The 22358-nt window shown below is 53.4% G+C and overlaps 2 protein-coding genes across 3 annotated transcripts; both read left to right on the forward strand.

The window, feature by feature from the left end:
- The first annotated feature begins 420 nt into the window (after positions 1 to 420).
- On the forward strand, positions 421 to 7124 carry TM6SF2 (transmembrane 6 superfamily member 2). 2 transcript variants are annotated; one of them, XM_068980742.1, is made up of 10 exons: positions 421 to 562; positions 2288 to 2391; positions 2793 to 2890; positions 2960 to 3063; positions 3465 to 3547; positions 4179 to 4303; positions 4486 to 4587; positions 4904 to 4996; positions 5632 to 5766; positions 6679 to 7124. In XM_068980742.1, exons 1-10 carry the CDS (start codon positions 468 to 470, stop codon positions 6883 to 6885), a joined length of 1146 nt encoding a protein of 381 aa, XP_068836843.1. In that variant the 5' UTR covers positions 421 to 467; the 3' UTR covers positions 6886 to 7124. The 2 variants fall into 2 exon arrangements, with proteins under 2 accessions (XP_068836843.1, XP_068836844.1); XM_068980743.1 differs by having other exon boundaries at positions 5647 to 5766.
- On the forward strand, positions 7030 to 14899 carry HAPLN4 (hyaluronan and proteoglycan link protein 4). The gene is made up of 6 exons (XM_068980028.1): positions 7030 to 7152; positions 10336 to 10449; positions 11439 to 11556; positions 11858 to 12220; positions 13794 to 14126; positions 14508 to 14899. Exons 1-6 carry the CDS (start codon positions 7030 to 7032, stop codon positions 14897 to 14899), a joined length of 1443 nt encoding a protein of 480 aa, XP_068836129.1.
- The last annotated feature ends 7459 nt before the right edge of the window (positions 14900 to 22358 follow it).

A 22358-nucleotide genomic window follows, 5' to 3' on the forward strand; every position in this document is an offset into this window, starting at 1 on the left:
GTGTTTAAATTTGTTTGAGGCCATCGCATGAAAACTCAAATCTCAGGGCACTAAAGGGAACTTTGCACCCAGGCGGGTAAGTTTCTCTTGTCAGTGCGCAGAAACGCAGAATCAGTACCCACTGGATCCTAGTGAAGTTGCTGGCTGAGGACCTCCAGGACGCAGAAATGGAAGCATCCTGAGGAATTGTGTTCTAATTAGCATTAGTAGAAAGCGAAACCGGCTGGGCGGCAGGCTTTGCCCTTAGGGACCGCCCTGAGTCCGGCGAGGCTATCAATAGAGGGGAGGGGCCTCGGAGGCTCCCCGGGAGCTCGCGGGGCAATCACAGCGGTGGGGGGGTTGGGGGGTGTGGGGTGGAGGGGGCGACCTTTGCGCCAGGCGGGGCCAAGCCTGGCTGGGTCCCTGGCACCTCGGCGCCCAGAGGCGCAGCCACGCAGGAACCGAGCCGGGGTCCCGGCGCCGCCGCTATGGACATCCCGCCCCTGGCGGGCAAGATCGCACTTCTGTCGCTGGGCGCCCTCCCGTTGTCCTTCGCGCTCAACTACGTCTCGGTGCTCTCGTAGTGCGTGCGGGAAGGGGCTGGCGAGGCGGCCTCTGGGGCGGCGGGGCAGGGTTGGGGTGTGAGGGTGCGAAGCGGGCGGCATGCGGATGCACGGGCTCCCCTGAGCCGAGCGGCCCCGCGCCGCTGGCCCGGGGGAAAAGGGGGCTGGGTCGGGAGACCCCTCGCTTCCAACCGGAAACGCCTTTCCAGCCGGCTGGAGCAGTGTGGTGGAGCTGGGGGCACTCCTAGGACGTTTGGGGCCTGCGGGGAGGGACTTTGAGAAACAGAACCCCTAACAAGGAAGGGTTTTGGAAGGTTTCTGGAGTTTTCCCAGGGATGTGCCCAGCACAGACTCCAAAGTCGCCAAGGGTCAAAGTATTGTCCCAGATAAGGCCCCAGTGACCCGGCTCTTGCCACACACAAGTTCTGCTGCGCTACCCCTACCAGACAGTTCCTCCATCGCCTGACACTTTCTTCTCTTCAAGGGCTGGCTGGCCCACCCTGTACACAGCCTCAGTTTCCCCTACATGCCTCCACCTCCCCTGTCCCTATCACCTAACCCCAGGCCTCAACCCTGCGGATCCAGCCACTGAATACCAGCCATCCACCAATCCCTCATACCCCCAAAGCCAACACAGACAAGGGGGTAGAGGGAATCTTGACTGCGAAGTTGGCTCCTTGGGTACAAATTCCTGGTTCCACCCTCCTGGAACCCAGGTGAGCCAGGTTGCCCCCAGGAGCGTTGGTTTCTTCATTGTGTAATGAACATAATCCTAGACTCATTCCATAGTTACAGTCAAGGATTATGAACTGTGTGCCAGAACACTGTTGTGGTCTCAGCTAATTACTATAATTGTCATTGTTGGTTGGATGGGGCAAGAATGGGGATCCTAAGGGGTCGGGGGAAGGTAGGGATCTGGAGAGAGTGTAAGGGAAGAACATGTGACCTTGGATATGTCTCCCACACTCTCTGGGCCTTCCTTGATTTGCCAAGTTTTAGGGACTGCCCAGAGACCTGGCTTCTATTATCTCTGCAGGTGGTTGACGTGTCTTATCAGGTTGATAGAAGCAGATCAGGGCAGGGTGGGGTGGGGTTGATGGAAACATTTGGACTTTATCTGGGAGGAGTCAGGAGCTTCAGACAATGAGGTGTACAGAGCTAAGCTCTAGAGATCCTTTGGTGGTTGTGAGCACTGGAACTGACCACAGAGGGTCTTGGAATTGTTGAATGAATAAGCAAGCTGACACGCATCAGCAGGTGACCGGATAAATCACATAGTCAGAAGGGGCTGACAGAAATTCCCTCTGTACCTGGAAGAGGAGCAATGTAGATGGGCCATGAAGGATGAATAGGACTTTGCCAAGTGGAAAGACTTTTGGAAGGAGTTAGGGGGTGGGGCATGAGGATGAGATGGTTGGATGGCATCACCGACTCAATGGACATAAGTCTGAGCAAGCTCTGGGAGTTGGTGACGGACAGGGAAGCCCGGTGTGCTGCAGTCCATGGGGTCGCAAACAGTCAGACATGACTGAGCAACTGAACTGAACTGTACTGAGGTGGTGGGTCAGAAATAGCTGGAGCAAGAGCCTGGTGCTGGGAAATGGGAGTTTCAGGGAATGGCTTTCCTTGATGGACAGGAGCTTCAGCCTGGTCACCTGGAGCTTCCTGGTGTCTGCTCTGCCCCAGGGTGCAATAGGGTCTCAAAATGGGCCTGGCCTCCCTGACTTGGTTTTTCGTCTCCACAGCCCCCTGGGGGTGGTGTTGATGAGCACCCTGATCCTGGGTCTGCTCTCCTTGGCAATATACAGCTTGTCCCGAAGTGACATCTATTATGACCCACTGTATGCTGGTGAGTTGGTGGGAGGGTCTTGGGGAAGAGAACTGTTTGGGCAGGGGCTTCCTGCATCAAACTGGCAGGCCTTGAAGAGCCTTCATCAGACTGGAGAACCTCAGAGAGACTGGAGACCCCCTGTTGACTGGGGAATCTCAGTGGGCCTCCCCCTTCTGACTTGGGGCTCCTGAGTGCCAGAACAGTGCCTTTCTCATCAACCTGTGGGCACCTTTAAGTCAAGGACTGTGCCTGCCTATGAGAAAGGGTCGTGGGTCATGTGATTTGTGGGGTTGGGCCTGGGAGCAGTTTTGCACAGACGCTTTGGGCAACTGAGTCCCCAGCAAGAGCTCTCAGGCCCCGCCCACACCTAATCTCTACCCCGCCCCCGCACTGCCAATGCCCTGCCGGCTCTCCCGTAGTCTTCGCGGTCTTCGCCTTCACATCCGTGGTGGACCTCCTTATTGCTCTCCAGGAAGACGGCTACATGGCGGGTTTCATGGCGTTCTACACCAAGGAGGTATGTCGGGAGCGGTCTGGGCTGCCCGCAGTCCTACTGCCTGTCTGAGCCCCACACCTGCCCCTGCAGGGTGAGCCGTACCTGCGCACGGCACACGGAGTTTTCATCTGCTACTGGGATGGCATCGTTCACTACCTCCTCTACCTGGCCATGACTGGTGCCATCCGTAAAAGGTGCGCGAGGCGGGCAGGGTGGCACCTGGACCCTGGGAAGGAGGCGGAGTTCTTAGGTGGGAGGTCCCAGGCCAGGGTGAAGCCAGAAGTGTGTGTAGGGGAAATCAGGATGTCCCTCTAGGGCTTAGACAGGGGTGGCTAGGAGAAGGATTCAGGGAACGTCACAGGCGTCTGTGGTGGTCGATGCTCTTCCGTTGTGTCACCCCGTACCTGGGCAGCCACTGCTACCCTTGGACATGGGGTCTGACTGTTCATTCCCTCATTCAACTCCCTGTTGTCCCTTCTGTCTTGGGTGAAACTGACGGGGTCCAGACCTGGGGAGCCCAGACTGGTCTCTGGTCCCTGACCCTCTGAGACTGGGGGACAGGCATCTACCGGTTACTCCTCTGTCTCCCACCCAGGAAGAGTTACCGGAACCTTGGACTCTACTGGCTGGGGTCCTTCATCATGAGCATCCTGGTGTTCCTCCCAGGAAACATCCTCGGTAAGGACTAGGCTCTGCGGAATCCTGTCTCCCTGGGCTGGGTCACTGCCCCGCATCTGGAAGTCGGGCCCCACGGGCTCCTCCATACCTTTCCCAGTGTCTGCGGAGGGCAGCCCCCGACCCCCGCCAACTGCATGCCTCTCCATTCAAGTCGGCAGACCTTCCCACATCGCTCCCGTTTTCCTCTTGGAGGAATGGAAGCACATTCCACTTCTTCCCCAGCTAGTGGCCCTGACCCCAGGGACTTAGCCCAGAACGCTCTTGACATGAGAAGGGAATCTGAAAGTGAATCCAGAGGGCAGACTGACAGCTTTGTAGGTAGGTCTTGGGAGACAGAGCAAAGAAGGCAGCTAGGGATGTGGGGACGGCTGTGAAAGAGGACTATCCAGGGTGTTTCCAGGGTGAAGTGAAGTGTAGGGCCCGTGTCCCGAAGGGAAATGGAGGAAGGCCAGGCTGAGGAGCCTGGTCATCATTTACAAGCGCTGGGGAGTCAGAGGTGTTAGGGCTGAGCTAGGATGGCATTTGTGACTCAACAGCTTCCAGCCAGGGGCTCTGACGTGGCCCTGCCAAAGGGTCCAGCCAGGCCTGGGAGATCCTCGCTTCGTGACACCTGTCTCTCCTACCATGGCAGGCAAATACAGCTCAGAGATCAGGCCTACATTTTTCCTCACCATTCCTTTCTTGCTGGTCCCATGCTGGGCTGGCTTGAGGGTCTTCAACCAGACCCAGGTGCCAACCTGCTGCACTCCCAACATGGTGAGTCCCTTGCCCCCAGGTCAGCCTTGTCCCAAATGCCTGAATGTTCCCCATTTGGGTTGCTTCTCGCCAAAGACATTATCTCCTTGGAAAGATCTCCTTGGTGATTAGGGAAGAAGGGATGAGCCTTCACTGAGTGCCTGTTGGATACCAGGCTTCTCTTGCTATTTCTCATGGGGCAGGTGGAGGAGGACCAAAGAAAGGGCCTTCTGCGGCGCCCAGTTGACCTGGCCCTCATCATCTACCTCATCTTTGCTGCATTCTTCACCCTCTTTCGGGGCCTGGTGAGTCTGCACTGGCCAGCCTACTTGCCTGCAGTCCCCTCCCCTCCCTTCTTTAACTTCTTTCTCCAGTGCAGAAAAAGGCCACTGCTCTCCCACCTCATCATCCAGGGAAGTTCACTGAGTCTAATCTGAGTGTTCCATCACAAAGTCCCATTCCCTGTAGCCTTCTCCCCAACTCAAGTACCTGTGGATTCTCAGAGGAGAAAACCAAGGCTGGGGCAGGCCAGAGCAGGGGGTGTGGGCCCCTCTCAGGAGAGTGGGGGAATATCCCTATGGGAGGGATGTTCGAGGCTGTCGGTTTGTCTGCGGGCCCTAGGTGGTACTGGACTGCCCCATGGACGCCTGCTTTGTCTACATCTACCAGTATGAACCATACCTGAGAGACCCCGTGACTTATCCAAAGGTGCAGGTGAGAGGGCAGGGGGGAGGAGGGGGCCACGGCCCTGCTGCGGTTGGGGATCTGCTGGGCCCCTTTGATGAAGGTGCCAAAACAACACAAGTCTAACTGGCTGAAGCTCAAATGGAATTTATTGTCCTGCCAAAAACGTACAGATGGGGTCTTCAGGTACGGCTGGATCCAGGAGCTCAAAGCTACTCTATCTCCGGGCTCTGCTTTCTTTGCATGTGCCCCACTCCCAGGTGGTGCCCTTGTGGTATGGCAGAGACAGCCTTGGGTGTCTCCAGGCCTCCATTCTCCCTATTTAGCCCCCTCAGAGGAGACTGAGCCCTGAAGTTCTCAGTGCTTACATGTAAGTCTTGAGTAGGCTCTGATTGGCCGAGTTTAAGTCACATGCTCATAGCTGATTATTAAGGCCAGGGGGCTGGGACGTTCTGATTGATCAGGCCAGGGTCACGTGCTACATATAGAGGGAGGTGGGTGGGCTCAGTGCATGAGAAACCCGAGGGAAAGAAAGTAATTTCCACAAGGGTGGGATATACAGTGAACCCCTATCTTGACAGAGTCTGAGGCTGGTCAGATCCTCCTGGGGGCCACCACCTGAGGGGCATCAGGAGACCTAACTGAGCAGCTCCTCATTCCATCAGTTGTGTGCCCCCCAGATGCTGGTGAATATGTTTTATGTGCTGCCTTTCTATGGCCTGGCCATCTATGCCCTCATCTTTCCTGGATGCTCCTGGCTGCCTGACTGGGCCTTGGTATTTGCTGGAGCCATTGGCCAGGTGAGGTGGGGTGGGTTGGGGTGTGTTGGGCCGGTGCTTAGGAAAGAAAGTCTCTGGGCTGCTCATCAATTGCCTTTGTGCTCACCTCGGGTGATGCCAGGCCCTTGACAGCCTCCCAGGATTTCCTAGTGTTGGAAAGAAAAACGGGCCAGACACAGATACCCCATCCCATGAGGTCAGAACTGAACAGAGTGGATACAGAGGCTGAGAGGGATTCCAGAGGGGCAGAGTTCTTAAAAGAGGGGGCATGGGTTTCGATGTATGCATATGAATTCTTTAGGCAGGGAAAAGCATTCTAGGAATGGGAACAGCACAAAGAAATGCACGCCATAATGTCAGTAAAGGCAGCGGCGAGATAAATTGACAGCAAGATGCTAAGGGCTTTGAAATCTGGGCTTGGGAGCTTGTGCTGAGAACAATGGGGAGCCATAGAAGGTGTTTGAGCAGTGGAGGGTTCAGAGCTGGGGGCATGTTTCTGGGTTTCTGATGGGAAGTGATAAAGGCTGGACCCTGGCCAGGGCAGTGGGATCAGGAGGACCTTGATTAGATGTACCATTATTTTATCTATTACAGGTAGAATTGAGAGGATTTGCGTCAAGGCTGCCCAGGGTGGGGAAGACCAGGAGGAGGGGCTAGACTCAGGTCAGACAGATAGGGTGAAGGGTCCAGCAGACAGAGCTTAGATGGTTCTGGTTAGGCAGCTGGGCAGAGGCTCACAGATAAATGGATAAGAATAGACAGGACATGTGGGGCACAGGGATGTTTAGAGACAGAGGGATTGAAGAGACAGGTAGGTCAGCAGGACCAGAGAGAGAGGGATGAAGAACTTTTGGGTTCCCCATGGTGGGATGCTGGTGGTGCTGGAACTTGTCCTCTGGTCTGTGACATCCATCCTCCCTTTCTGGCCGCCAGGCACAGTTCTCACACATGGGGGCCTCCATGCACCTGCGCACGCCCTTCACCTACCGTGTGCCTGAGGATGCCTGGGCCAGCTTCTTCGTGTGTAACCTACTGTATGCGCTGGGCCCCCACTTGCTGGCCTTCCGCTGCCTGTGGCGCCCCGCCTTCTTCCTACGCCCACCTCCTGGGCCCCCAGCCCCCCATGAGAAGCAGCACTGAGGGGCTGTGGGACCCCCCAAGACTCAGTTTACATGCCCAGCCAGCCCTGGCCTTGGAAGGGTGGGTTGGGCTCTTTTAGAGACAGGAGGTGTGTTTCTGGGTGCCTTCAGTTCTGGCTATGGTGATTTCAGGCCAGTGGGTGGGATGGGGGTGCCCAAGGTCCAGGTGTTCCAGCAGCGAGGGCCACAGGCATGCTCAGCTGTCACCTCACCCGAACTCCACATAGGCACCTTCCCTATCCACTATTCCCCGCAATGGATCCTTTTAGTAAAAGTCCTTCTGATGCATAAAATGTTGCTCTGAATGCTTCATGGGGCAAGGGACTCTCTTCTCAGAACCCACCAGGGCCCACTCATCACTGCCAGCTTAACTCACAGGAGCTAAGGTGCTGGACAAAAGAAGTTGGCCTCTGGTTGGTGTGCACAGCCCCATCTTCCAGATGGGGAACAACAAGGCTCCTAGAGGACTGGAGACTCGTCTGAGGTCACAATCAGGAGAGAAGAGTCCAAACTCTAAGCTCCACCAAGAAATTATAATAACTGACAGTGTGACACAGTTATTAATCACCTACTGTATACCAGGCCAATGACCAACCTCACACTACATGCTGGATCTCACCTCATATTCCAGATGGGAAAACTGAGTCTGCAAGAGGTGAAGAGCCTGGTCCAAGGTCATGCCTCCTTAATGCAGCTGTGTTAGGCATAGAGTCCTGGCTCAGTCAGCCACAGAGCCCTGTGTCTGCTGTCTGACTGGCTCATATTTGGGAGAAACTGAAATTGGGGGGGCAGCCAAGAAGTTGGGGGAAGGGCTCCTTGTCCTCTGGCTTTAAATTTTTTTAATATTTATTTTTATTTATTTGACTGCCACAGTTCTTAGTTGCGGCATGCAGGATCTTTAGTTACAGCGCAGGAACTCTTAGATGTGGCATGTGGGATCTAGTTTCCTGACCAGGGATCAAATCCAGGCCTCCTGCATTGGGAACATACAATCTTAGCCACTAAACCACCAGGGAAGTCCCCTCTCCTGATTTGATTTTTGAACTTAAGTGAAGTTGCAGGTTCAGGGATAACTCCTGCCCAGAGCACTGGGGGTTAGGGGACTGATCTCCCTACCCCTACCAATACTTACTGGGCAGAGATCTCTTCAAGAAAATTAGAGATACCAAGGGAACATTTCATGCAAAGATGGGCACAATAAAGGACAGAAATGGTATGGACCTAACAGAAGCAGAAGATATTAAGAAGAGGTGGCAAGAATACACAGAAGAACTGTACAAAAAAGATCTTCATGACCGAGATAATCATGATGGTGTGATCACTCACCTAGAGCCAGACATCCTGGAATGCGAAGGCAAATGGGCTTTAGCAAGCATCACTACGAACAAGGCAAGTGGAGGTGATGGCATTCCAGTTGAGCTATTTCAAATCGTGGAAGATGATGCTGTGAAAGTGCTGCACTCAATATGCCAGCAAATTTTGAAAACTCAGCAGTAGCCACAGGATTGGAAAAGGTCAGTTTTCATTCCAATCCCAAAGAAAGGCAATGCCAAAGAATGTGCAAACTACTGCACAATTGCACTCATCTCACATGCTAGGAAAGTAATGCTCAAAATCCTCCAAGCCAGGCTTCAACAGTATGTAAATGGTGAACTTCCAGATATGCAAGCTGGGTTTAGAAAAGGCAGAGGAAACAGAGATCAAATTGCCATCCGTTAGATCATCAAAAAAGGAAGAGAGTTCCAGAAAAGCATCTACTTCTGCTTTATTGACTATGCCAAAGCCTTTGACTGTGTGGATCACAACAAACTGTGGAAAATTCTTCAAGAGATGGGAGTACCAGACCACCTGACCTGCCTCCTGAGAAATCTGTATGAAGGTCAAGAAGCAACAGTTAGAACTGGACATGGAACAACAGACTGGTTCCAAATCGGGAAAGAAGTACATCAAGGCTGTATATTGTCACCCTGCTTATTTAACTTATATGCAGAGCACATCATGAGAAATGCTGGGCTGGATGAAGCACAAGCTGGACTCAAGATTGCCAGGAGAAATATCAATAACCTCAGATATGCAGATGACACCGTTCTTATGGCAGAAAGTGAAGAGGAACTAAGAGCCTCTTGATGAAAGTGAAAGAGGAGAGTGAAAAGTTGGCTTAAAACTCAACATTCACAAAACATAGATCATGGCATCCGGTCCCATCACTTCATGGCAAATGATAGGGAAACAATGGAAAGAGTGAGAGACTTTATTTTCTTGGGCTCCAAGATCACTGCAGATGGTGACTGGCACCGTGAAGTTAAAAGACACTTGCTCCTTGCAAGAAAAGCTATGACCAATCTAGACAGCATATTAAAAAGCAGAGACATTAGTTTGCCAACAAAGGTCCATCTAGTCAAAGCTATGGTTTTTCCAGTAGTCATGTATGGATGTGAGAGTTGAACTATAAGGAAAGCTGAGCACCAAAGAATTGATGCTTTTGAACTGTGGTGTTGGAGAAGACTCTTGAGAGTCCCTCGGACTGCAAGGAGATCAAACCAGTCAATCCTAAAGGAAATCAGTCCTGACTATTCATTGGAAGCTGAAGCTCTAATACTTTGGCTACCCGGTACGAAGAGCTCTTTGCAAAAGAGCCTGATGCTGGGAAAGATAGAAGGCAGGAAGAGAAGGGGACAATAGAGGATGAGATGGTTGGATGGCATCACTGACTCGATGGACATGAGTTTGAGTAAGCTCCAGGAGTTGGTGATGGACAGGGAAGCCTGGCATGCTGCAGTCCATGGGGTCACAAAGAGTTGGACATGACCAAGTGACTGAACTGATAGTATGTCTAGCCACTAGATCATCACCAAAGACCCAGAACTCCATATCTTAGATGTGGAAACTGAGGCATCGAGTGAGGGGAGGAGTCAGACTTGAGCTGTTGCTGCAGGTCCCCTTGCAGGGTGTGTGACTGTTGTGGGGTCCCCATCCCAGAGTGAGCATCTTTGGCTGCTGAAGCCCTGGACCCTTTGATGGCTGCCCACTCCAGTATTCTTGCCTGGAGAATCCATGGACAGAATCCCATGGACAGATGGCGGGCTATAGTCCATGGGGTCACACAGAGTCGGATACGACTGGAGCGACTTAGCACACACACAGTGACAGATGGGGAAACTGAGACCTGCAAGCCCTCTCCCAGGTTACTCAGCCCTTCTGCCCACATGGGGCATCATGAGCACCACTCCCCCCCATTTAAAACATAGTTGAACTGAGACCCAGAAACTTTCCTCTTCTGATCCAGTTCAGTCCCAGGCTGGGACCTGGCTTGGTACCCACTGTTCAGGGCGCCCTTCTTCCATCTGTGCCCATCACCACCTCTCCCCAGAGCAGGTGCTACCATGTCCCCTTTAACGCCCCCCCCCCCCACCCGTCCGCCTGCCTCCTTCCCTCCCTGCTCCCCTTGCAGGCAGACGCCAGGATTGCGCTGTCTGCTGGGATCTGTCCAGTCTTTCCCGGGTGTGCGGGGGAACGCAGTCCCAGCGCCTGGGGGCCGTTGGGCGAGGGCCGCACCGGCAGGATGGTGAGTGGGACCGTGGGTTCGGCAGGTCCTTCTCTGGGATTCTGTGTCTCTGAATCTACACGTTTCAGTGTTCCCCTCCTTAGCCCTTCTCCCCCACCTCTATCTCTCACATTCTTGTATCGCTTTCTCTCCCACTCTTCCCATCTCCGCCTCTCCTTTTCTTGTTCTTCTAGGTCTCTCCCTACTTTCCTCTTTCCTTCTCCCCGGCCACCGCGGTCCCTTTCCTCTCCGTCTCTCTCAGTGTCTCTCCCTGCACCCGTGTCTCCCTCTTCCCTCTTTCCCTCTTGCTGTCTCTCTTTTCTCTCTCAGTATTCTGTCTCTCCTCTGTCTCTGTCCCTCTCCGTCTTTCCTCGCCCTGTTCTGTGTCTCCCTCTGGCACTCTCTTTTCTCTCTCTCCCCCTTTGTGACTCTGCTTCTCCATCTTTCCCCCCTCTCCCCTGTCTCTGCGCTTCTGTCCCCACCTCTCCCTGCTTTTCCCTGTGTCTCAGCCTCTTCTCCTGTTCTCGCCTTCTTTCTGTGTCTCTTGCTGTCTCCGCTTCTACCACCCCCTCGCCCCCCACCCCCATCTGCACGGGTTTGCTGCAGTCTCCTGGCGTACAGATAACCTTGCCGCTGCCGCTGCTCCAGCTCCTCTGCCCCTCCTCCCTCCTCCCCAATCTCTGGCCTGGGCCGGAGAGAGAGAGAGAGAGAGAAGGGGGCGGGGCTCAGGGTCTCTGGTGTTGGGGTTCGTGGGGGCAGGCGGGTTGCCCACGCAGAACTAAGGGAGAGTGAGTCCAGGGGCGTGAGCTTTGCGCAAAGGCAAGGGTCGTGAGGTCCCAGGAGAGTGGGGTGGGGGGAGAGTCCGCTAGCCTTCTCCTTGGGACCCTAGCTGGTTGGGGACCTGGGCATGTAAGAAGTCCTCGCTGCGAGAAAGGAAGGCCAGCGGGCAGGGGGCTAGTCTTCTGAAAGGGCAGAGTCAGGAGGCTGGACTGAGCGCTGGGTGCCCCCAGGTGTGTGCTCGGGCGGCCCTCGGTCCCGGCGCGCTTTGGGCAGCTGCGTGGGGAGTCCTGCTGCTCACCGCCGCGGCGGAGGCGCAGCGCGGCCGGAAGAAGGTCGTGCACGTGCTGGGTGAGTCAGGGACGTAGAAGCGGATCTTGCCCCGCACAGGCCGTGGGCAAATAGGATCGCCCGAGTGCTCGGAGAGGGAAAGAGGGAGGGTGCTGGGCGGTCCTGATGGCCACAGTCCCCACCCAGCTCCTCCCGCTCTGAGTCCCCGCCCCCTCCCTAATTTCCTCCTGGAGCCCCTTTACCTTTCTGATTTCCTGACTCTCACCCAACTTTTCTTCCTACACCCCCTTCCCTGGGCCCCGCTCCCCAGGTGCTCCTGCCCCGCCCCTAGGGCTTCTTAACCCTCTTTGGTCGTCCACAGAGGGGGAATCGGGCTCGGTGGTGGTGCAGACAGCGCCGGGACAGGTGGTCAGCCACCGGGGTGGCACCATCGTCTTGCCCTGCCGCTACCACTACGAGGCAGCCACCCATGGCCACGACGGCGTCCGCCTCAAGTGGACCAAGGTGGTGGACCCGCTGGCCTTTGCCGATGTCTTCGTGGCGTTGGGCCCCCAGCACCGAGCGTTTGGCAGCTACCGCGGGCGGGCTGAGCTGCAGGGCGATGGGCCCGGGGATGCCTCCCTGGTTCTCCGAAACGTCACGCTACAGGACTACGGGCGCTATGAGTGCGAGGTCACTAACGAGCTGGAGGATGACACGGGCATGGTCAAGCTGGACCTGGAAGGTGACCAGACTGTGGGCAGGACGAGTCGCGTTTCTAAGGGAGAGAGGATATTGCAAGGACAGAAACCAAGTCAAGTTGGCCTGAAGGGATTTAGCAGCTCAGTGGGGTAGGATAATGGTTCTGATTTGGGGTGATTTTGCTCCTCAGGGATATCAGCAACGTCTAGAAGCAGGTTATGGTGGTGTATAGTGGGGAGAGGCCAGGAATGCTGTGAAACATCCCACAAAACATAGGCAATTCGCCCAAGCAAAGAATCATCCAATCCAAAACGTCAATAGCGAAGATGTTGGGAAACCCTGCAGTAGAATTCAGGCACAGGGAGCTCTAGGCACTCAGACCATTTCAGGAATCCTTCCCTCAGCTCTGCTTCCCTGGGTGGGCTTTCCTTGGACAAGTTTCCCGCGTTGGAAACAAAAAGTAGTGCCAGGCTTCTACCCTCCCAGCTTGGCAATCAATTTCCTTTAAGTTTTACCTAGAGTCCCAGAGTTGTCCCTCATTGGCCCAGCTTGAGTCATGTGCCTATCCACGAGCCAATCACTGTGCCTGGGAGATGGGTTGCTCTGATTGGCTGACCGTGGAGCTGAGAGGTGGCGTTTCTATTCGAAGAATTCCCTTCCATTTAGTTGCTTTCCTCACTCCACCTTAGAACACTCTAGGAGAGATTTCTTAGCCCTCACTTGCTGAACTTCCGAACAAGAGCGAATAACAACAATAACAAAAGCAGCTCTCCTTTATTAGGTGTTTTCTATGTGCCAGGAGCTTGGTTGAAGAGCTCTCTGGAGTCTCTCATGTAATTTTCCCAAAACGCCTGAGTAAGACGCTATTAACTAGCAGATGGGCAACTGGCTCAGAGAGGTTAGAGTCTTGACCAGGACACGTGCCAGTGAGTGCCAGAGCCAAGACTCAAACTCCAGTCTCAGGCTTCAGCTCTTTTCTCTGGTTCCCGTTTGATCCTTCCTGCAACTGCTGAGAGATGCCTCTGCACCCCCAAAGTCCTCCCCCTAAACACAGACACACAGAATGCTAGTGAACTGAGTTGACTGTGATTCAGATGAAGGAGGAGTTCACGAACAGAAGGTAGATGGGAAACCAATGGGAAATATCCTGGGTAATCCTGGAGACCAAAGAGCTCTTTGTCCAGGATCAAATATTCATGGGCTCCTAGCGTGGGGGGGTCAGCTCGGTGGGCTCAGAACTTGACCAGAAGGCAGGTCCCAATGCTGGAAGAATGTCAGAAGCACACAGAACTAAAGGAAGCAGGGATGTGGGAGCTGGGTTTTTAGGGATGAATAGGAGTTCTACAAGTGGAAAGATGGAAAGAACACAAACAAAGGTCTCCAGGGGTGGAAAGGAGGTGGACACGATTAAGTGTGTCAAAGAGGAGAGTCAAGTGAATCCCAAGTTTAAGGCAAAGGAAGTATGAGGGATATGAGCTGGGGAAAGGCTGGTCAGGTCTGACGCCAGAGTGAGGGATGGACTGAAAGGTGACACCCCTGATGTCAGGTAGGTGGATGCGAGCTGGCGGGCGTGGGGGGGGAGGGGGCTCCGAGCTGACCCTTGTGTACCCTCTCAGGTGTAGTCTTCCCTTACCACCCTCGTGGAGGCCGCTACAAGCTGACCTTCGCCGAGGCTCAACGCGCGTGCGCTGAGCAGGACGGCATCTTGGCGTCGGCTGAGCAGCTGCACGCGGCCTGGCGCGACGGTCTGGACTGGTGCAACGCGGGCTGGCTGCGCGACGGCTCGGTGCAGTACCCGGTGAGCCAGCCCCGGGAGCCCTGCGGCGGCCTGGGCGGGGCCGGGAGCGCCGGGGCTGGCGGCGGAGCCTCAGGAGGTGTGCGCAACTACGGCTACCGCCACAACGCAGAAGAACGTTACGATGCCTTCTGCTTCACATCCAACCTCCCGGGTGCGTAGGCCCCACCCCTGGGAGGAAGGTCCTGCCCACCGCTGGCCCGGGCCCCGCCCCACCCATGAGACCCTCCCATCCCCAGGCCAGTCTCGAGATTCTTTCCCGCTGTGCCCGGTGTTCTCTCCTCGCCTTTCCTCTCCACGCCTATCCTCGGGTGTCCGGACCCGGAGGTCCCTAGTATAGCCAAGGCGCGGCAATCAAACAAAGCCTGACACCGGCACTGCTCTAACCGAGGCCGTGGTCCCGGGCTGCAGGGGAGCGAGTGGAGTTTCTGAATCCTGAGGCTGTTTCCTGGGCGGCAGGCGAGAGGGAGTCCTGAAATCCGAGGAGGCCCAGCCCCAAGAGCAGCCCTAATCACTCCTACCCACCCCTCTGCAGGGCGCGTGTTCTTCCTGAAGCCACTGCGGCCGGTGCCTTTCTCCGGAGCGGCGCGCGCCTGCGCAGCGCGCGGCGCCGCCGTAGCCAAGGTGGGGCAGCTCTTCGCCGCGTGGAAGCTGCAGCTGCTGGACCGCTGCACCGCAGGCTGGCTGGCGGACGGGAGCGCACGCTACCCCATCGTGAATCCGCGCGCGCGCTGCGGCGGCCGCCGGCCGGGTGTACGCAGCCTCGGCTTTCCCGACGCCTCGCGCCGCCTCTTCGGCGTCTACTGCTACCGAGCGCCTGGCGCGCCGGACCCCGCCCCTGGCGGCTGGGGCTGGGGCTGGGCTGGAGGCGGCGGGTGGGCCGGAGGCGCGCGAGACCCCGCCGCGTGGACCCCACTGCGCGTCTAGGCCTGGGCCGTGGGCCGCGGGGGCGCTTGGCGGCTGGCCGAGTGCCCTGCGGCGTGGACTGACCGCACACCTGGAGACTGGCCACGCTCTTTGCGGTGCCCTGCAAGATGACCAGACCTCCTGCGGTCCTTAACCCCTGGCCACGCCCTCTGAGGCCCCCAGAGTCTGGCCAGTTCTCAGAGCCAAGTCCCTTGGAGTCCCCTGGCGATCGACCGAGCCCTACCTTTTCTAAACGGTGGATTGGGCCTCCTCTCCCAACTTTCCCCGGCAGATGAGGCACACCCTCTGAGAATCCCTGGAGCCCAACAGACTCTGAGGTCTCCTGAACACTGGACACGTCTCCGGAAATCTTCCCAAACTTACCCCATGGTCGCCTGGAGGCTGGACCCCCGGGATTATCTGGAGACTGGCCACACGTCCTATGCATCTGCCCGGAGACTGTAGACTGGTCCCTAAGGCCACCTGGACCCTGAGCCCTCCTACCCACCATCTGTAGAGAAACCAGAAGCCTCTGAGTTCGTCAGCTGACCACACGCCCATGGTCACGTGGACACTGTGGGCACCTGTCCTCTTCCCTAGGGTAACCTGGAGGTTGGTTACTCCCATTCTCTCCCTTTCTCCCACGAGTCCCCCAGAGTTTCCAGAATAACAGGTCATGTCTCCAGGTCACTGTGGAGAACAGTCCCACCCCTTCAGTTTCAGGAGACACCACGCTTGTCTGTCACTGTTAATACACGCCCCAGCTGGCTCGCGTGACGGGCGCCTGCAGCGCATCCCTCAGATCCTCTCTGAGGGAACAAGCCTGCCTTTACCTGATGGCCCCTTTCCTGGCTGTCACCTCAGAGACCATCTCCCGGGCCCAGGGACCCATAAAATCCATGTCATGTGCTATGGAGACAAATTGCCCCACTTCCCATTGTTACCAAGGCGACCAGCCCAGCTTCCACTGTCACCTAGAGTCACACAGCCCTTCCTTCACCAGTCACACCCATGGAGTTAGTGCCTCCCTCCTCCAGCTGTAACCATGGATACCACACGTTTCCCATCTTAGCCGCCTTCACCCCAGGGACCTACAGCTTCACTCCCACTGTCCTCACCCTGACCAACAGCCAAGGAGACCACCCTCTCCTCTAACTGTCCTGAGAGTGACCCAACGCTCGGTTCTCCAGCTCTCACCATGGAAACAGGCTGCTCCCTTCCGCGGGCGCCCCAGCTCCCTGCTCCTCTCCAAGCTCCGCCCCCAAGCGGCTTGGACCCAGCAGCTGTTGCCATGGAGACTAAACTCCGGTATCTGAAATAACAGAACACCTGTCCCCTTAGGCTTTCTCTTGTAGGTAGGGCCCGCCCCTCCACATTGTCACCAAAGAGGCTGCCAGCGTCATCTCCATGACAACTGACTTCCCAGTCCTCAGGAACTTCTTACCATGGGCCGAACTTGCTCCATAGGGCTTAACGGCTGCCCCTTCACCAGATGGGCCCAGCTCCAGGCGAACTTCTGGAGCTGCTGGATACCCTTCGTTTGCACGCTAACTCCATCCCAGACAACAGCTGTGTACGAGAAAACCTTGCAACACCCAGATGAGCAAATGAGACTCTGGTGTGCCCCAACCCTTCGTGCTATGCAAGTGTGAGGCTCCTCTTTTCCTCTCTGAGACCACATCCCCATTCTCCCTGAGGTCCTCTCTCCTTTTCTACCCTCCCTACCCCCACATTTCCCTTCTTAGAGATCCGAGAGAGGTGGAATTGTCTGTAAACCTCAAAATCCACTCTGAACTCCAGGTTCTAAGGGGCGATTTGTGTTAACAAGTCAGGACCCAGTCAAACTCCCCAGTGTTAATAGCTGGCTCAGGGAGAATGTCCATGAACAAGGCCACCCCAGCTGTTGGAGACCCCAGTTTCGAAGTCTTGCTTGGAGTAGCACTGGGGTCCTTCCTGGAGCCCTCCTATTGTCACATCCATCTCCAGGAAACTCATCTGTGGGTTTGGAGACCAGGTGTGCCTGAGTTTGAATTCTGCCTCTATGACCAAGTGATGAAACCCCTGATCATGTTTCCTCCTCTGTACCAGGGCTGCTCTTAAGGTTCCAGTGAGTGCAAAGTGTTACAGCGGGGGCTCAATAAATCTTTTCTCTTTTTTTGATGAGTGAGAAAATGAGGCAGTTGGTGGGTAGTTACTTCAAACATGCACATTGGTAGACAAAATGTTTTTCAGCTGGGGCAGCAGGGGGGCTCGGTGATGATTTGGTTGGGAAACTTCTCTCATTCCTCAGGACCATTCATTCCCTCTCCCCAACCTCTTTCCTCTCCCTTCCCCCATCATGTTCCTCTCTCCCTTGAGCCACCTCCCATGGGTCTGGCCCTTCTCAGCCCTGTCCTAATTGGGTCACTAACCAACCCAACGTTCCTCTCAGTCCCTTGGAAACAAAGTGTGTGAAACTGGATGTTGACTTCCTGCATCAGGAAGGCAGAGAAGTTGCATATTTTCCATGGGGTGGGGTGAAGGTGGGGGTCAGGGGAGTGTGGGCTAAGAAGTAGTGAAAAGTTTCTGGGATACAAAGAAAGGAGAAGAGAAAAAAGAAGTGTAAATGTCTGATATGGCTGGAGAAGTGGATGGTTGATTTAACTGCTGGTGCTTCAATATCAGATGGGACAGAACTCCTAGAAATTCCAACCACTCATCTGAAGTCAGGGTCCAGCCTCCTGGTTAGAGAGCCTTGGGCTCCAACTGAGCCTTAGCTTCCTTGCATAGGAGAATGGTAATGGGTCATTTTTCTGGAGATGAGTGCGTGAGATTTCTTTCATCCCTCCTTTTCCCTGCTGACATCCTTTCTCTCTCCTTGGGGTCTGACATCCTGGCTGTGCCCTGGGTAACTAAGTTTTCCTTCTCTCATTCTGTAAGTCAGAGGGGCTGACTCCACTGGACAGTGAGTGCTGTGACTCATGTTCCTGGGAGACCCTAATGGGTCCAGGGGTGGACATGGCCCAGGTAGACCAATGAGATGCAGGCCCTGGGATTTTGACGGACCAATAGGATCAAAGGAACCCTCTTTCTGCTGGGGCTCTGCACTGTTGGAGTGGAGGCCTCAAGAGCCCACCTGGAGTGGAGCCCCTCCGGAAGCTAGATATTCAGGAAAGTATCTCTCTCCTGTCTTCCAGCAGCCAGTGCACTTCTCAGAGACGTCTAAGAGTTCCTACATGTCCTTCGGAAGAGGTTTTATATTCATTCAAGGAAACATGCATGTATCATTTTCCTCCTCACTTTTACACAAATGGAAGCAGGCAACGTATCCTCTTATTTGTTTACTTATGTGTTTGGCAGCACCGAGTCTTAGTTGTAGCACGTGGGGTCTTTGATCTTCATCGTGGCTCGCAGGATCTTTAATTGTGGCATGTGGGATCTAGGGATAAAGCCCGGGGATCACCAGGGATAAAGCCCGGACTCCTTGGAAGTGCAGAGCCTTAGCCACTGAGCCACCAGAGAAATCCCAATATATACTTTTTATGTTGTAAAATTTCACATGGTATGAAACTCACCATTATAAACATTTTAAAGACTTCAATTCAGTAGCATTTGGTACAGTCACAGCACTGTGCAGCTATCATCTCTATCATTTTCATCACCCCAAAGAAAACCCCATACCCATTAAGCAGTCTCTCCATTTCTCCCTGCCCTCTCTCCCTGCTCTGACAACTGTTAATCTACTTCCCATCTGTACGGATCTACCGAGTCTTGATATTTTATATAAGTGGAATCCTACACTATGTGTTTCTTTCGTGTCTGGCTCCTTTCCGTATGATATTTATGGTTGAATAATATTCATATATATACATATCACATTTTGTTTATTCTTTTATTGGTTAATGGACATTTGGGTATTTGCCATCTCTATTGTGAATAACACTGCTACGAACATTTGTGTGCCATACATACTTTTAAAGTAACTCTATTTTTTACTTAATAATATGTTTGGGGACTGGCTTCCTTCAGCTTGTAAAAAAATCACTCCCCTCCGCTGCCAGCATTCTTCTAAAGATTGGCGCTGCTCTTTGGATGCACCATAACTTTTGTAACCAGTCTCCTAATAGTGGCCATTTGCATATTTCCCATATTCTGTTGTTAGTAATAAGTACCCTGGTCATCACACCAGTGTGTATAACTGGAGGATGATATCAGGAGTTGTTTGATCAAGGGGTCAAGATTTGCCATTTTGGTAGGGTTTCCAACTATTCCTAGAGGTGAGGCCAATTTATAGCCCATTAGTAGCAGAAGGCAATGGCACCCCACTGCAGTACTCTTGCCTGGAAAATCCCATGGACGGAGGAGCCTGGTGGGCTGCAGTCCATGGGGTCGCCAAGTCGGACATGACTGAGCAATGTCACTTTCACTTTTCACTTTCATGCATTGGAGAAGGAAATGGCAACCCACTCCAGTGTTCTTGCCTGGAGAATCCCAGGGACAGGGGAGCCTGGAGGGCTGCCGTCTATGGGGTCACGCAGAGTCGGACACAACTGACGTGACTCAGCAGCAGCAGCAGCAGCAGCAGCAGCAGCAGATGTGGTTCTTCCCTGGTAGCTCAGTTGGTAAAGAATCTGCCTGCAATGCAGGGGACCCCGGTTCAGTTCTTGGGTTGGGAAGATTCCCTGGAGAAGGGAAAGGCTACCCACTCCAGTATTCTGTTCTGACTGTATTAGCCCATGGGGTCACAAAAAGTCAGACACAGCTGAGCGACTTTCACTCATTTCACAATAGATGCACTTGCCGATTTCCATACACCTTCACCTGCGTCATGTGTCATCACTTGTTGCCTTGGCCAGCTTATTAGGTGAAAAAGAATCTCTCTCTGTGGTTGTCACTTGCAATTCACTTGTTACATGAAGCTGACCATCCTCCACTTTGACCTTAGCTGCAGGCTGTTGAGTAAATCATAAATCATTCTCAGTTCCAATACACTGTCATCATTAAAATATGCAAAACCTCCCTCTTGTGAAATTTATTATTTCCTTTTATTTATATGTCCTAACTTGTGTTTCTTGGTAATCTGAAAATTGTGTATTATTTTATCGAGCATATTTTGTAGCTTAACAGCCATCTTGTTTCCTTTTCTTTGAGCTTTTTGTTCATATCCTTTGCCCATTTGGCTATTGGATTATTGGTTGTTTTTTTTTTTTTTCCTGTTGTGGACTGGTAGCTCAGTGGATAAGAATCCACCTGCTAATGCCGGGGACACGGATTTAATTGTAGGAGCTCTTTAAGGCAACAATTCCATTATCTCTGATCTGAAACTTGTTTCCAAGCTTGGCATTTGCCTTTTGATCTTGTTTATATTGCTTTTTGTCATTACTGCTTTTAGAATAACGCCCACACTCCTCATGCAGCCCATATTGCCCTGCGTGGCTCATCCTCTGCCTCTCTGACCTCATGTCCCCCCACTGTCTACCTCTGTCACTCTCTCCCAGCCACTATGGACAATTTACTGTTTCTCAAATGAACCATGTTCCCTTCTGCAAGGAGACTTTCACTTTTACTCTTCCCTCCACCTGAAACTCTCTTGCTTTCTTCCCTTCTTCATCCAGCTAACACTATTCTCCCTTTAGATTCTGTTCACCTCCTCCAGGAAGATCTCCTTGACCACCTCCCAGGCATCACATCTGTCCTGTTCATCACTATCTCCCCAACATCCAACATAGTACATGGCTCATAATAGCTGCTCAGTAAGTCCTTGCTGAATGACTGAATGAAGGTGTCAAGAGGCAGGTTGAACTGTTAAAAAATTTTATTAAAACGTCCAAGAAGTACAGTAATGTCCACAGTGTCAGATACCACAGACCCACGGAACACTGCAGCTGGCAGCAAAACCAACGGGACCCAAAGCTGTTCACGCGCACACACACTCACACGCATGCCACACACGCGGCACACGCAGACACATGCACACCTCAAAGGGGAAGACCAAAAGACAAACCACCCACTTTAGAAAAGATCGAAGCCCCCTCCTGCCGTGGAGCTGGGGTGTGGGCAGGGCAAGGGGCGGAAGGGGCCAAGGGCAAGGAGCATAAACCAAGACCCCTCAAAAAGGTTGCACCTCTAGAGTCCCCCACCACTCCAAACAAAGGGAGATTCTTCTGTGACATGGACGACTGAGATGTGTTATTATGTTTTTTAAACCAAGAGGAATTATCAAAGCTAGAAGGCAAACCTATATTCCTGGGCTTTCTCAACAATAAGCGTAAGGTGGGATAGTGGATAATGTCTACGGCAGGGAAGACTAAAGATCATGGTCAAGGATGTGGGTCTAGTTTGGACTTCTCAATCTTTTCCTAAATCTTCCTGTGTGTTGAGCATAATTAAGTTTCAACTCCTTTCCCCACAATAGAGAGCAGGGTTTGGAAGCAGCCAGAGGCAGGGCCAAATCCTTATTCGTCTTGCAAGCCAGTGCCTTTTGCTTATCTGAGCCTCAGTTTTGTCTTGTGTAAAATGGGAAAATAATGGTTCCTAAGTCACCGGGCTGTTGAGAAGATTCAAGGAGGCAGTGTGTGAGCCCTTAGCTTGGTACCTAGTCCATAGCTGTCATCTATGATTATGACTTCCCTGGAGGGATACAGGCTCAGTCAATCCACTTCTTCCTCTACTGAACCCTTCCATGGACCACATATTTGCTTATTTTTCTTTCCTGCACAGGGCCATGCTCCACTGTGGTTTTTAACACTAATCCACAGATGTTACCCAAACTAGAGAGGCTGAGAGTGGACAAAGGACATGGAGGAAAAGCTATGGATCTTTCCTTGCCAGAGACCAGGACGCTGATCCAGAGATCTGGCTTGGGGAGACGTTTTACACATTGTAGATTCTGGGCAGGAAGGCAAGGTGATTTCTTTATCACTTGAAAAACTAAAAGAAAAATGTGTGTGTGTATATCTCGGGTTTAACACAGCACAACTCTCTACATTACCATAGGTAGATGTTGCTACTTCAAGGGTTAAGCATTTCTAGTCCACCAGGCAATGAATGGGCTGAGGGGAGGGATGGGACCCAGGGCAGGAGCACTACCAAGGTCTGCTTGAGGGATGGATGTGGGCACTGAGCTAGAAAACGTGGCACCTCCTTGGTCCACAAAGGAGGTTCTTTGTCTCCCTGAGAGATGGAGGGGGAAGAAACCTGGGCTTGTCAAGCCCTAAACGTCCTCTCATCTGTGTGTGTGCGTTTGGGTGTGCATAAAATTCACCACACATGGAAAACCACCAAATCTCAGCACTGGACTAGACCTGGGAAAGCCAGAAACACAAATGCCCTTCCCTGTCCACAAATTTCTCTGACTATTCTGACCCCTAACCCTGAGGGCATGGAAGGATGTTGTTCAAAAAAACATTCCTAGAATTCAGCACATAGGAATTCCACACTCAGTTTATCCACCAAGACTAAGGACCAAGCTTGGGCGGAAGTCCACGTTGAAGGAAGGGCA

This window comes from Capricornis sumatraensis, chromosome 9 (genome assembly GCF_032405125.1).
Source record: "Capricornis sumatraensis isolate serow.1 chromosome 9, serow.2, whole genome shotgun sequence".
In the NCBI taxonomy this organism is placed as follows: domain Eukaryota; kingdom Metazoa; phylum Chordata; class Mammalia; order Artiodactyla; family Bovidae; genus Capricornis; species Capricornis sumatraensis.

Coding starts and splice junctions, on each gene's coding strand:
- TM6SF2 (XM_068980742.1), top strand. CDS start 468: ATGGACATCCCGCCCCTGGCGGGCAAGATCGCACTTCTGTCGCTGGGC. Junction 563..2,287: donor TACGTCTCGGTGCTCTCGTA/GTGCGTGCGGGA, acceptor TCGTCTCCACAG/CCCCCTGGGGGTGGTGTTGA. Junction 4,304..4,485: donor CCTGCTGCACTCCCAACATG/GTGAGTCCCTTG, acceptor CTCATGGGGCAG/GTGGAGGAGGACCAAAGAAA.
- HAPLN4 (XM_068980028.1), top strand. CDS start 7,030: ATGGGGGTGCCCAAGGTCCAGGTGTTCCAGCAGCGAGGGCCACAGGCA. Junction 7,153..10,335: donor CCCCGCAATGGATCCTTTTA/GTAAAAGTCCTT, acceptor CTCCCCTTGCAG/GCAGACGCCAGGATTGCGCT. Junction 10,450..11,438: donor AGGGCCGCACCGGCAGGATG/GTGAGTGGGACC, acceptor GGGTGCCCCCAG/GTGTGTGCTCGGGCGGCCCT.